The sequence below is a fragment of the Pipistrellus hanaki genome (genome assembly GCF_964339955.1).
Source record: "Pipistrellus hanaki genome assembly, chromosome: 3".
NCBI classification, from domain to species: Eukaryota; Metazoa; Chordata; class Mammalia; order Chiroptera; family Vespertilionidae; genus Pipistrellus; species Pipistrellus hanaki.
In genome coordinates this window covers 124,402,303-124,416,593 of record NC_140505.1, presented here as the reverse complement: position 1 = coordinate 124,416,593, position 14,291 = coordinate 124,402,303, and the positions used below count along the sequence as shown (strand labels likewise).

The 14,291-nt window shown below is 35.8% G+C and overlaps 1 protein-coding gene across 7 annotated transcripts in view; it reads right to left on the bottom strand.

The window, feature by feature from the left end:
- The window catches only part of OSBPL8 (oxysterol binding protein like 8), a 142,407-nt gene that overhangs the window by 19,464 nt on the left and 108,652 nt on the right, over positions 1-14,291 (bottom strand). For all 7 annotated transcript variants that reach the window (XM_084876284.1, XM_084876288.1, XM_084876283.1 and 4 more), the window contains 5 exons: positions 12,167-12,263; positions 10,626-10,724; positions 8,667-8,764; positions 6,836-6,925; positions 5,000-5,136 (listed from right to left, as the gene is read on the bottom strand). In XM_084876284.1, coding sequence (XP_084732410.1) covers positions 5,000-5,136; positions 6,836-6,925; positions 8,667-8,764; positions 10,626-10,724; positions 12,167-12,263 — 521 coding nt within the window. The remainder of the gene's footprint in view (positions 1-4,999; positions 5,137-6,835; positions 6,926-8,666; positions 8,765-10,625; positions 10,725-12,166; positions 12,264-14,291) is intronic.

Here is a 14,291-nt window from a genome sequence, read left to right as displayed (position 1 = left end):
GCCCACAATCCAGGCACATGCCCTCGGCCGGAATTGAACACAGGATCTTTCATTCTGCAAGCCGATGCTCTATCCACTGAGCCAAACCAGCTAGGACTGGAATCTTAAACAGATGGCAATGAATGGTACTGACCCAAGATGAGAGGAATCTGGAAGTGGACCCAAGTATTTTTATTTTTAAAAAATAAATTTTTACTGATTTCAGAGAGAAAGGAAGAAGGAGAGACAGAACATTAATGATGAGAATCACTGATCGGCTGCCTCTGGCACCCCCTATCCCCCAACTGGGGATTGAGCCCACAACCAGGCATGTGCCTTTGACTAGAATCGAATCTGGGACTCTTCAGTCTATCCACTGGGCTAAACTGGTTAGGACCAACTATTATTATTATTTTTTTTAATGTTTCCTAGGCGATTTTAATGTGCAGCCAGTGTTGAGAACCACTGGTTTACCAGAAAAAACTACTGAGATAAAATCCTTTCCCCTACTAAAGTTTAGTTTTATATCAGAAAAAATAAAAATATAGTATCTATATTTTACTAATCTGGGAAGATAGCATGTTGGGACTGAACGAACAAAGGCTTTGGAATTAGCCTTGGGTTGAATCATAGATCACTTCTTGGATGTGAACTTAAAGTTACTTACACTACCTCAGACTGGTTTTCTTCATCTTTAAAATATGTTAAATTATGTTCTCACCTCAAAAATTACTGTATATCTTGGCAAAACTTCACTCTAAATGAAGAGCATCACGTGGTTATAACTAAAATAGAATTTTAGGACTTGTGCATATATATTATTCCAGCGTTTTTCAACCGCTGTTCCATGGCACATGTTGCCTGGTGTGCCGTAGGTGCAGACAAGACAAGAATTTTATAATTTTTCACTATTTTGTTTACTTAATATTTCATAATAAAGTAATTATAAAATACTTTCTTTGTGTTTATTTGATTCCTATTCAAGAGAATTACTTTATATATAGTCAATATAGGCACAGAGTTAAATTTTTTAACATTTTCTAATGGTGGTGTGCCTCGTGATTTTTTTCATGAAACAAGTGTGCCTTTGCCCAAAAAAGGTTGAAAAACACTGTATTATTCCATCTTTGACAACCCCAATTTTAAGTGTAGAAGGAAAGTATACAAACATTTGAATCATTTAGAGAGTATGATAACGCATGTGAGTTTACTAAACTGCATAATGTGTATCAAGTACTCAGTATAGTGTCTTTTAGACAAACACGCCCTTCTAACACAAAGAAATATACTGTAGTAAGGCCCAGATGGAGTGGCTCAGTGGTTGAGCATCAACCTATGAAGCAGGAGTTCACGGTTCAATTCCCAATCAGGGCACATGTCTGGGTTGTGGGCTTGATCCCTAGTGCAGGGCATGCAGGAGGTAGCTGATCAATGATTATCTCTCATCATTGATGTTTCTATCTCTCCCTTCCTTTGTGAATTAATTAAAATATATTTTTTAAAAAAATATATAGTAAGAATAAAACTGGATAATATGTACCCAATATATTTGGTTTAAAAGTATTTCAGATCTAGCTATCAAGAATTTCATGACTTTGCCGAAACCAGTTTGGCTCAGTGGTAGAGCATCGGTCTGCGGACTGAAAGGTCCCAGGTTCGATTCCGGTCAAGGGCATGTACATTGGTTGCGGGCACATCCCCGGTAGGGGGTGTGCAAGAGGCAGCTGGTCGATGTTTCTCTCTCATCGACGTTTCTAGCTCTCTATCTCTCTCCCTTCCTCTCTGTAAAAAATCAATAAAATATATATATATATAAAAAAAGAATTTCATGACTTTAAGAGCAGAAACTATGGCCTTAATTACTACCCAACTAATGCAAGTTTGCACATGCAATGGCATTATTCATGTATATTTTAAAAAATGAAACAAAAGTAGATTTTGTGCCACATCCTTCACCTAGAGTTATGTATGCCCTACCGACGTTAGAAAACAGCTGTCAAAGAATCATTAATTAGCCCCATAATTGTATGCAAAAGAACCTAGAATTCTTTTATTTGACATTCACATAAACTAAAACAGAATCCTGCCACATCCCACAAATGTTAAACTATTTTGCTGAATTAAAATGTAATTGAAGGCAGAGAAAAATGACTACTCTTTTGAGGGATTAAAAATATACTCTTCAAATTCAGTAGAGGAAATTAGGGAAATGATCCCCACAGAAACCTTTCTGGTCCCTCACTGACAGTGTTGGAGTCTGTGGCTGTGTAGTCATCCCTGAGGAATAAAAGTCAGGTTCCTGGAGAAGTCAGAGCCAGGAAGGCATTTTTCTCAAGAAATGACAAATCACGGAAATCAAGATGGCAGCATAAGGTAAACAACTATACTGCTGCCTACCACAACAATTTTAAAACTGTAACTGAAAGACAAAGTGGACATCGTCTAGAACCACCGGGAAGCTAGCTGAGTGGAAATTCTACAACTAGAAGGAAAGAGAAAAGGACACTGAGACTCAGGAGCTGTGGAGGTGTGGAGACCCATGAGTGCGGTAAGGGCGGACGGCTGAATACATGGCTGGCTTACTCGCGACTTGCGGAGAGGGCGGGCAGCTAAGGCATGGCTAGCTTTCTCGTTTGGGAGGAAAACAAAAACCTCCCCACTGCACTGAAATCCAGCTCCGGGTGAGACTTTCAGTACCAGACTCATTTGGGGAGAAACTGGACTGTCTGGCAGTGGGAGAAATTCGAGAGGAGCCTTCTCTCAGAGGTGCATGCAACCATTGGTGCAAGACATGGAGAACAGGGCCCTCGTAGGACAGGGCTGATGGGAAACCAAAGCTTGTCTGCACCACCCTGAGACTCTGCCCCATTCAAGCAGAGCACAGAAACCCTCCCAACGGAGACCCTGCTGATCCTCACAGCCAAATAGCTTGGAGGTCAATTTTCCCCAGTGATACCAACAACAATCAAGGCTTAACTACAACAAGACTGCACATACAGCCCACAAAGGTGTGCACCAAGAATGTCTACCACAGGTAACTGGGGAGCCTGAGCTACTAGGCCCTGCTAGGACACCTAGCACACAATCCATCAACTCAGGGAAGCAGCTAAAATGTGTAGACAAAGAGGCAGGCCACAATTGAAGGAAATGGAGGAAAGCAAAAGACTGGATATGGAATTCAAAACCATGGTTATAAGGTTCTTCAAGAATTTCCTAGAAAAGGCTGATAAATTTAACGAGATTCTCGAGGATATAAAAAAGGATCAACTAGAAATTAAGCATACACTGACTGAAATAAGAAAAATATTATACAGAGACCTAAAAGCAGACTAGAGGATCACAAGAATCAAGTCAAAGATTTGAAATATAAAGAAGCAAAAAACACTCCCCCGGAAAAGCAAAAAGCAGAAAGAATCCATAAAGTTGAAGATACATGTAAGAAGCCTCTGGGACAACTTCAAACATACCAATATCAGAATTATGGGAGTCCCAGAAGAAGAGAGAGAGTAAGATACTGAAAACCTATTTGAAGAAATAATGACCAAAAACTTCCCCTACCTGGTGAAAGAAATAGACTTATAAGTCCAGGAAGCATACAGAACCCCAAACAAAAGGAATCTCCAAAGAGGACCACACCAAGACACATCATCATTAACCTGTTAACCGGGGAGTTCCCTTTTTAATGACGCTACCTGTAACGGGCGCGTACTCTTTCACTAGGACGTGTCAGTACGTCACGCCCAGAGGACGTTTTTATATTATTTTTTTAAATTTATACTTAATAAAAATAAATGAAATATATATATATTTTCGTTTATTTATATATATAAAGCACAAAGGAAAATAAAAAATTACAAAAAAAATAGAAAAGAATACTGACAAAAAAAAAATGGACACGTTGAATTAAAAAATTATAAATTTTACAATGATAAAGATTACAAAAAATAGCCGAAACCGGTTTGGCTCAGTGGATAGAGCGTCGGCCTTCGGACCTAAAGGTCCCTGGTTCGATTCCGGTCAAGGGCATGTACCTTGGTTGCTGGCACATCCCCAGTGGGGGGTGTGCAAGAGGCAGCTGATCGTTCTCTCATCTCATCGATATTTTTAACTCTCTATCCCTCCCCTTTCCTTCCTCTCTGTAAAAAATCAATAAAATATATATATAAAAAAAAAAGATTACAAAAAATATATACCAGCCCTCTTGGGGTGCAACATATATTTCAAGGACGTATTCATACGTCCTACCCGTTCCCGATATTGTTTACGTTTGATGTATTTATAGGTCCCTCTCGGTTAACAGGTTAAAATTCCAAGAGCAAAAGACAAAGAGAAAGTATTAAAAGCAGCAAGAGAAAAACAGCTAGTTACCTACAAGGGAGCACCCATATGATTGTCAGCTGATTTTTCAACAGAAACTATGCAGACCAGATGGGAATGGCAAGAAATATTCAAAGTGATGAATAGCAAGAACCTACAACCAAGATTACTCTACCCAGCAAGCTCCCATTCAGAATTGAAGGTCAGGTTAAGAGCTTCACAGGTAAGAAAAAGCTAAAGGAGCTCATCATCACCAAACCAGAATTATATGAAATGCTGAAAGGTATTCTTTAAGAAGAGGAAGAAGAAAAAGGTAAAGAAAAAAATTATGAACAACAAATACGTAACTATCAACAAGTGAATCTAAAAACTAAGGGAATAAAAAATCTGATGAACAATATTAACTGGTGAATATAATAGAATGAGGGGCATAGAAAGGGAGTGGACTGACAATTCTCGGGGGAAAAGGGGAGTGGGGGGTGTGAGAAGAGACTGGACAAAAAGTGTACACCTATGGATGAGGACAGTGGAGGATAGGTAAGGGCAGAAGGTGGGGTAGGAACCTGGTGGAGGGGAGCTATGGAAGAAAAAAGATATTACATATCATATGTAATAATATGAACAATAAAGATTTATTAAATTAAAAAAAAATATATATACACTCTTTATCATCATGAAACTAGCTGGAAAATGGTATACTTACTTCTCTGATTCAAAGTCTTCCTGCTCTTCAAATTTTACAGTGTGCCTTATTAATCTCCATTGCTTAATGTCTGGTGTTGGATTCCAGAAAACCTCTGAATTATCAGTCTTCTTGTCATTAATAAAAACTTCACTATCCTGTATTTAAAGAAATGAAACAGTAATATGAAGAATTATCTTTATTTAAAAAGGAGATTATACAATATAGTAATATAATAATAATATGTACTGATACTTAAATCCACAGTTAAACACATTTAAAAAAAATTTAACTACCATTTTTCTAAAAACCCCAAATCTTTCCTCATTTTTAGAAAAACACTGAAGTTAATTATATAATACTAGAATTTAAAAATCTGACTGAAAACACAGGAAGTTCATGAAATTTCACAAGTTTTGTTTAATAAGCAAATTTCAAACAAATATATGCAACCTTACCAACCATGCCAAATTGCCACAGTGGATTATAGTGTTTGCTACAGCTACAAGGAGATGACTATATACACACCCAACATATGTAGAAAAACCTGAAAGAGCCCTTCTAAGCATTAAAAATTTCAGCATAATTTGAAATATTTCATTTTTTGAAAAACTTATCATTTTCCCAAATGATATTCAGATAGAAGTAACATTTTAAAAATATATTTTTTTATTGATTTCAGAGAGGAAGGGATAGAGATAGAAACATCAATGCTGAGAGAGACTGGCTGCCTCCTGCAAACCCCCACTCAGGATTAAGCTCGCAACCTAGACATGTGTCCTGACCAGCAATTGAATTGTGACCTCCTGGATCATAGGTTGACACTCAACCACTGAGCACCACCAGCTGTGCAGATAGCAGTAAAATTTTAAAATTATAGAGAACCCCGTGGTTGCGTTTGTAGATCTAGTTTCAATTTCTTACATTTCTTATCATTTTCTGCTTATTATAATGCATAAAATACTCAATGTTCACAGTGAGAGTGCACCTAGGCAATGGTATGGTATGATCCTTTTTATTCAATTGAGCTTCTCTTAACAAAATACATAGATGTGAATTTAGGTCAACAGTGAAGTAAATAAAAGGCATTGCCCTCATATATGACCATAGCCTTTCCATGTTCCTGAAAAGGAAATATAACTCTAATGGGAAATGCCCCGTCCTTCTGGGTGAGAGGCAGTATAGTGCTGTAATAAAAGTACAGTCCTGGAGTCACAGTGCTTAGGCTGGAATTCTCACTCCACCACTTACTTTCAGCAAATTATTACACACATATGCACACATAAACAGTATATATAAAATTGATTTCAGAGAGGGAGAGGGAGAGAGATAGAAACATCAATGATGAGAGAGAATCATTGATTGGCTGCTTCACACACACCCCCTACTAGGGATCGAATGAGGTATCTGGGCATATGCCCTTGACTGGAATCAAACCTGGGACTCTTCAGTCCACAGGTCAACGCTCTATCCACTGAGCCAAATAGGCTAGGGCAGCACATTATTTAAACTCTCTGTACCTCAATCTCCTCTGTAAAATAGGGATAGTAATAGTAACCATCACAAAGAACTAGTATATTAAACATTAAATGAGTTAATATGAGAAAAATTGATAAACAATGCAGTGCATAGTAAGTGACATATATAAATGTTAGCTAATTTTACTGATTTAAACTTTTGGAAAGATAAAATAAACTAGATATTGTTGGTAACAGAGCAACACCAAAATATTTGTTAGGGTGAAGCTTTTGTTGAATAGTGATGACTTCAGCAATGGAATCAGTGAGTTTATAAAATGTAATTGTTTTTTTTTCCATAGAAAATGCTTTTGTTAAGCTAAAATATAAAAATACTTACCCAATGGCCTTCCAACGTAGCTAAGACTTCTTTTCCCAGTTTAAGTTTCCCTGATATTTGGTTAACACAGTCACTATTACCTAGAAATGGCTTTTAAAAAATAAAATGTTAAATAAATATTTTGCCATTAACTTATATTTAGATACAATGTGACAAAAATAATAGGAAAAGTAACTGCATAATTACAGTGCTGTTGAAGGCACAAATGGTAAAATACTGACTCAAATTTTGGTCAGAAATGTTCTATAAAAAGAAATTTGAAGTTGTTGACATGGAAAAAAATAGCTTAAAAAAATGAGACTAAGTGAAGTTCAAATAAACTTACTGAGAAAGATCATACTGTATAACTGACAAGTCCTGTGCTCTCTCCTAACTCAGGACTATATTCTATCAATGTTGCAATAGATGAAGCAAAAATAACTCAGTAAACCTAAAGGACTTAACTCATCTATTAAAAGAAATAACGCCCCCTCCTTCAAAATAAAACAGTAAAATAATACCCAAGCAAAAATACCTTCAAAAAATAAAACTAAGAGGAACTACCCTTTGAGTTACTACGTTGCATTATTGATGTTCCTCCTCTGTGACAAAATTTTGGTGATCCAGTCTAATTGTTAAAGATATCATAAGTTACTTAAGAGCTCTTTGGTCATGATTTTCAAATATCATTATCACCATATAACCAAAAATATTAAGATGAAAAAAAATCAAATGAAGGACATTACATCAAATAACACTTAAAAGAGATCCTTTTTATTAGTGAAAAGTTGCTGGTTAGCTGGATATCAACATAGGAACTGTTAATAAGTATTAACTGTTCATAGAAATATTTTTATCTGAACATAATGTACTATCTTACACTAACCACCGACACTATGAAAGGCCTTAAAATTCCCTTTCACTCTAAGGCAGACAGGATTTTCCAAAGATTATCTAAAGCATATCTATCCTTCCCTCTCCAGCCCACAATTTCTTCCTCAATGATGCCCTGCCATCATCCAGTGAGAATGGAGTCTACATCCCCTTCCCTTGAAATTGGGTAGTTTTATCACTCTTCAATTATTAGAGGGTGGTGGAAGTGATGAAATTTGACCTTTGAGGCAAGGACGACGATGCAGCTTTCACCTTGCTCACAAGAACACTTGCACTGGAAACCCTGAGCTGCCAAGTGGCTAGTCTGATTGTCTTGAAGCGGCCAACTGGCTTTGAGAAGGCCAGGCTACATGGAAAGGCCACATATACAGGTGTTCAAATTAGCAGTCCTAGTCTTTCAGTCATCTCAACCAGGCATCAGACATGTAACTAACTGATAAGCTTTCAGATGGTTCTGGGCCATAACTGTGGTCACTTGTAGTCTGCAAGTCTTTCTAACGCAAGCCCCAGACATTATGTGGCAGAGATAAGACACTTCCCATATATTCTATCTAAATTCCCAACCCACAAAACCCCTAAAGATAAAAAAAGTGGTTGTTTTTAAGCTTGTGAGTTTTAGAGTAAATTGTTAGGTAGAAATAATAACGAACTCTTAGTGTACACAGCTATAGCTCAAGTGGATACATACCTTTTTTACTATTTTGTGAAGCAATACTTTCACTTACTGAAAAATTCCTATCCATTTACTTCTTAGATTTCATCTTATATAATGCAAATCACTTTATTAAAATAAAAAAATAAAAATTGATGGGTCTGTAGTGACCTGGATCTTCCAAGCCTGCCCTTTCATGAATGCTCTGTTATTATATTTAGTCTTTAAATTACAAACTAAACTGTGTCCTTTTTTTTGTATTTATATTACAGCTCCTTTTTTATTAGGTAAAAATTCTCTACTAACCTTTAGTTTAAATTCAAGTACAGCACTGTATCCAGTTTTCTGACATGTAATATTGACTGTTCCACCAAGCTCCAGTGTCATTGTGCCATAAAGAATTCCTAAAGAAAACAACAATAGCAATTTTAACAGAAGGTTGAAGAGAAAAACACTGACTAATAACAAGCAGTGCTTTAAAATGCAAGGGTACTCCATCCCACTCGGTAACAATTTATAATATACATATAAAGTTAGTTCTATAAGATTTGAATAGATAATAGTTGATCCACATTATCTACAGATTCTACATATGTAGATTCTACATCTGCATATTCACAAACACACTAAAATACTTTAGTAACCTCCAAAGCACTGTTGAAGTCATTCATGGACATGGGCAGAGTATTGAAATTTTGAGTTGTTACTTGTTCTTGGAACAAGCTCTAAGGCAATTTAAAATACTCACTTCCAAGAGGGGAACAAACTATGCAAGGCTTCTCATTCTTATTTGGCTATGAAACTCTAATTTTGTAAAACAAAGATCATTTCCAGGAAGAGGCAAACTATGCAAGGCTTCTTATTCTTACTTGGTTATGGAACTCTAATTTTGTAAAACAAGACTAGTGATTTGGGGGAAAAATTCCCCCTGTTGCTAGTTGGATATAATATTGGGTACTTTTACATGAAATATTTTATTTATTTCAAATGATATAAAATTTAAAAATATATTTATCAATTGATTTCATAATTCACTTCATGTCTATTTCAAGAACCACACATTAAAACTTTAAGAATTATCTAGCTATTGGCCACAGGTTGGCCATTCTTGTACTTAGTACTAGATTCATGGTACATTAGATGGGAATCAACAAGCATAGAGTATATTCCCAGTTCTCACTAACTAGCTTGTTTGGTCTTGGATAAGATTCTTAATCCTTCCAGTTTTCTCCTCTGTGAAATGAGGTCACATGAAATAAGTTATATGTTTTCATGATCAGTTCCTAAAATACAGGAACTGACCATGAAAATAAGTTATTTTTAAGAAATGGGTTGGGCCTACCCGGTGTGGCTCAGTTGCCGAACACTGACCTATGAACAAGGAGATCCAGTCTGATTCCCAGTCAGGACACATGCTCAGGTTGTGGGCTCAATCCCCAGTAGGGGGCATGCAGGAGGCAACCAATCAACGATTCTCATCACTGATGTCTCTCTCTCCCTCTCTCCTTTCCTCTCTGAAATCAATTAAAAAAAAAAAAAAGAGTTGGAAAGGAGAGTATAGATAATGACCAATTGAGTGTTTAAGCCGAAGCCCTATAGCACAGCGGTGCACAGTGCAGAGACTCTGCCATATCCAATCTATGTAGTATCAGGCAAGGCTCTTTGAGTCTCATTTTCATTGCCCTTAAAATATGGATATTACCTACTTTACCAGTATAAGGGCTGCTGGAATGACTCAGTTTATAAATATAAAGTGCACAGAATAGTTAGGTGCCTGGACTGTTGTAAACAGTAGTTATTTTAATATCTGTATCTGTACCCTAAATAATGGGGGGGAAATTATAATACACCAACTTTTAAGAAATTGCTAAATGAGGATGAGAAAAAATGTTAAAAGATTTGGTACACTGAAAAAAAATTTATTAAAATTTTAAAAAGGGTGGTAGTGCAAGATGATGAAAATCACTTTTGAGGCTTCTGAAATAATGGGTATTTTCATCAATTTAAAAACCTGCAATTAAGGCAAATGAAATTCTATTATTGTAATCAGCCTCTTCTAACTAAAACATGTGTTCAAAAAGTCTACTGTAGATTAATTCACCACAGAAATATTCAATATAACTGCAATAATCTTATGTATCTATAAAATAAGGACACTTTAAAACAAAAGACTGACTTCACCAATCTTAAAACAACAAATTATAGCACATACATTAATTTAAAAAGGTTTTAGGAATATCTTACTCAAATCTGGAAAATATTTACCTTTACAATGAGCATATGGCATTGTCATTACATAATCTTCACCTCTATTCAAGAAAGTTAATCGTGCTTCTCCATCTAATATTGCAGATAATGAGTTTCCTGAAATAAATAATGTTTATTAAATTTCACAAAACTAACTCAACCAATTCAAAACAAATGAAATATATTTAAGACCTACCAGACATCCACAATGGAATGTCTTAAAAATAAAAATGTCTCTCAACCACATATTTATTTCATATATGAAATATATCTGGTTTATATTTTCATTCTTATGAGTACTTTTAAAAGTGTTTGTTAATTTATATGAGACTTTTAAGAAAAATCTTAAACATGTATAACATGCAAAAAAACACTATTTCACTGTTTAGGTTAATTTGTTCAATTTTTAATAAAAACATTATTTCTTCTGTAAGTCGCATTACTTAAGTCCAAGCTTTAAGTTCTTTTGATATAAAAATGCTATAGAGCCTGGCCAGTGTGGCTCAGGAGTTTTGGGCTCAATTCCAGTAGGAGGCTTGCAGGATATTTTCTTCTAGCTTTTATCCCATTTGCATTTTTCTTTCCACCCATCACCAGTCTTATTGAAGTACAACAATCCTATATGTTTCTTCTCCCCCTTGTACTTAACAAAAGCTTTTTTGGTATGTTTTTGGGTCCAAGGTTAAACGTTGTTACTAACTGATGCTTAACCAAGTATTCTAATTATACTTGGATTCTTTCTTTCTCTAGTCAAGGACCAAAATAAAAAAATGAAACCCTTGGGTACATTAAGATGAAACAAAAACCTTAGTAAGGATTAAAGGCAAAAGAAATACATTAGGCACTAAAAGGGCTACCATAGTGGGCAATCAATATTCAGTTTTTTAATAAGTGGTGTTTGGGATAAATTTATACATATGGAGTATATATACTATATAATAAATAGGTAATATGCAAATTGACCCTCATGCCCTAGCACAAGATGGCTGCCCCTATTTGGTCAAAGATGGCCACTACAAGATGGCCAGTAGGGAAGGGTAGTTGTGGGTGATCAGGCCAGCAGGGAAGGGCAGTTTGAGGGGACCAGGCCTGCAGGGAAGGGCAGTTGGTGGTGAGATTAGACCGGCAGGGGAGGCAATTGGGGGCAATTGGGTGGGCAGGGGAGCAGTTAGGTGTCGATCAGGTTGGCAAGAGAATGGTTAGGGGGTGATCAGGCTGGCAGGCAGGCAAGCGGTTGGGTGCCAGCAGTCCCGGATTGTGAGAAGGATGTCCCACTGAGGGGTCCCAGATTGGAGAGGGTGCAGGCTGAGCTGAGGGACACTCTCCCAGTGCACAATTTCATGCACTGAACCTCTAGAATATATATAAAATGAAGCAGATATCAATTTATGATTGGACAAGAAAAAACACTATAAAATTCATTATTTAAGTAAAAATGACACTTAAAATGACATAAAAATTCCTTACTGAAAACATTTTGAGACATCATGTAAATAAAAGCTCACTAAAAAATACTACCTCCCAGAAAATGATGCCTACTGAGACAAAAGTAAACTCACCATAGAACTTGGACTTAGCCAGGATACTACCACTAATGCAAAATCCATCCTTTCGGTTACTAACATAAAAAGCAGATATTGGTGGGTGATGAGACACCTATTGAACACAGAAAAAAAAATACAAGAATATTATTGTACTATTTGACTAATTATCAAAAAGTCAAGTTTTAAAAACACACTCTATTAATAAAGAAGAAAGATTTGGTAAGTAGTAAAACTAAATATTGATGATTATAGTAATCAACCTCTAAGATGTCTCCCAAGGAATCTCATCTCCCAATATGCAAATCATTAGGTGGGTTCCTCTTACATTGTACCAAAATTGGTTTATGTGGAAGTGATAGCATGTCACTTCTGAAATTATGTTATAATGCAGCACCCATCTTATTGTGTGTGTCTCTCAAATAATCAGCTCTAAAAAGCCAGTTTGCATATTGTGAACAAACCAATGGAGAGGGCCCATATAGTGAGGAACTAAGTCCTATTGTCAAAAGCTATGTGTTGGAACTTGAAAGTAGAAACTTCTATTTCACTTAAACCTTCAGAGGACTGCAAAGCTGAATGACATCTTGACTGCAACCTCTGAAGACCCTGAGCCATAATCACCCAGCTGAGGAGCCCCAGATTTCTAAACCTCATTGTATGAGATAATGTTACTTAAGCCATTAAGTTTTAGCAGTAATTTGTTATACAAAAATGGATAACCAGTGGCGATTCTTCATAGAAATTATGAATAACTATAGAAAACTAACAAAAACTTAGACAAATATATTATTTTAATCTAATATATATATATATATATATACACACACACACACACACATACACACACACACACACATCTTATGCTTTCTGAAATGAGGCAAAGCTAAAGTCAATTAAATTCTTCCCAAGCTTCTCAATTTAGAGAAGAATTATAGTGAACTAAAATATAAGGTGTTCTAATCATTAATTTAAAAAGTTAATACAGATATGTGGTTTCAATCTGAGGGATATATTAAAATTTCTAGGGAAGAGGAAGGTTTCTCAAATGACACATGGTCTCCTCATCCTCCTTCCATTACAGGTGAGAATTATTATAATAAGGATCCACTGTTATGGAAAGATAGTATCACATTCATCAGGTTTGTTAGAACAGTTTGTTGCCATGTAAATTAACAATTATGAATATAGGTGCACATAAATTTAAATTAATGAAAGATTAAAACTAAGAAGTATTCTGACGGCCTACTATTATGTGTATAATAAAAAAAGATGTATTATGGGGAGGGTATACATTTAAGGAGCCAACAGTTCAATTTGGGAAATAAATATTTTATAAAAAGTGTTGACAGCTTAATGGATAATCACAAAATATAATATAGGAGTCTAAGGAGAGAAATCACTGAGAGCTATAGTCATTTGGGCCAAGAAAGATGGGCAGGTGAGGGTTTATTTAAATGAAATACAGCAGGGAAGAAATATTGGGATAGAAGAATTAAATTTAAAAATACTAAGGCAAAAAAAAAAAAGTGTAATATCAGGTAACCTAATTCTGTATGTACAAGTTTGACTAGTTTGAAAGAGCTCAGAAAGGCATATAATTTGAGGTAAATTTAAAAAGATATGGAGGACCTTAAATGCCACACAATTGGTATAAATTTGATTTAGGAACTGGGGAAATAGGGAAGAATTCTGATAAAAGAATAGGGGCCAGGAAAAAAGTTATTTTTGTCACAGGATTCTATGGCTGAAATAGTAATAATTTTGAGTATGGTACTTAGTAGTACTCAGTACTAAAATGTAAAATGCTTACCAAATTTTCATTAACAATGGTTAATCAACAGTGAATTTACTGAGTTAATATTTTTCAATAACTTCAGAATCAGTTTTGTTTCTTAAGACATATTTCTTTTTATTTTTTAATCCTCACATGAGGATATTTTTCCATTGACTTTTTTTTTTTTTTAGAGAGTGGGGAAAGACAGAGAAAAATATCAATGTGAGAGAAACACATGGATTGGCTGCCTCCTGCATATGCTATGACCTGGGTCTGGGCCCGGAGGAGCCTGCAACTGAGGTATGTGCTCTTGGACAGAATAGAACCCAGGAGCTTTCAGTCCACAGGCCAATGCTCTATCCACTG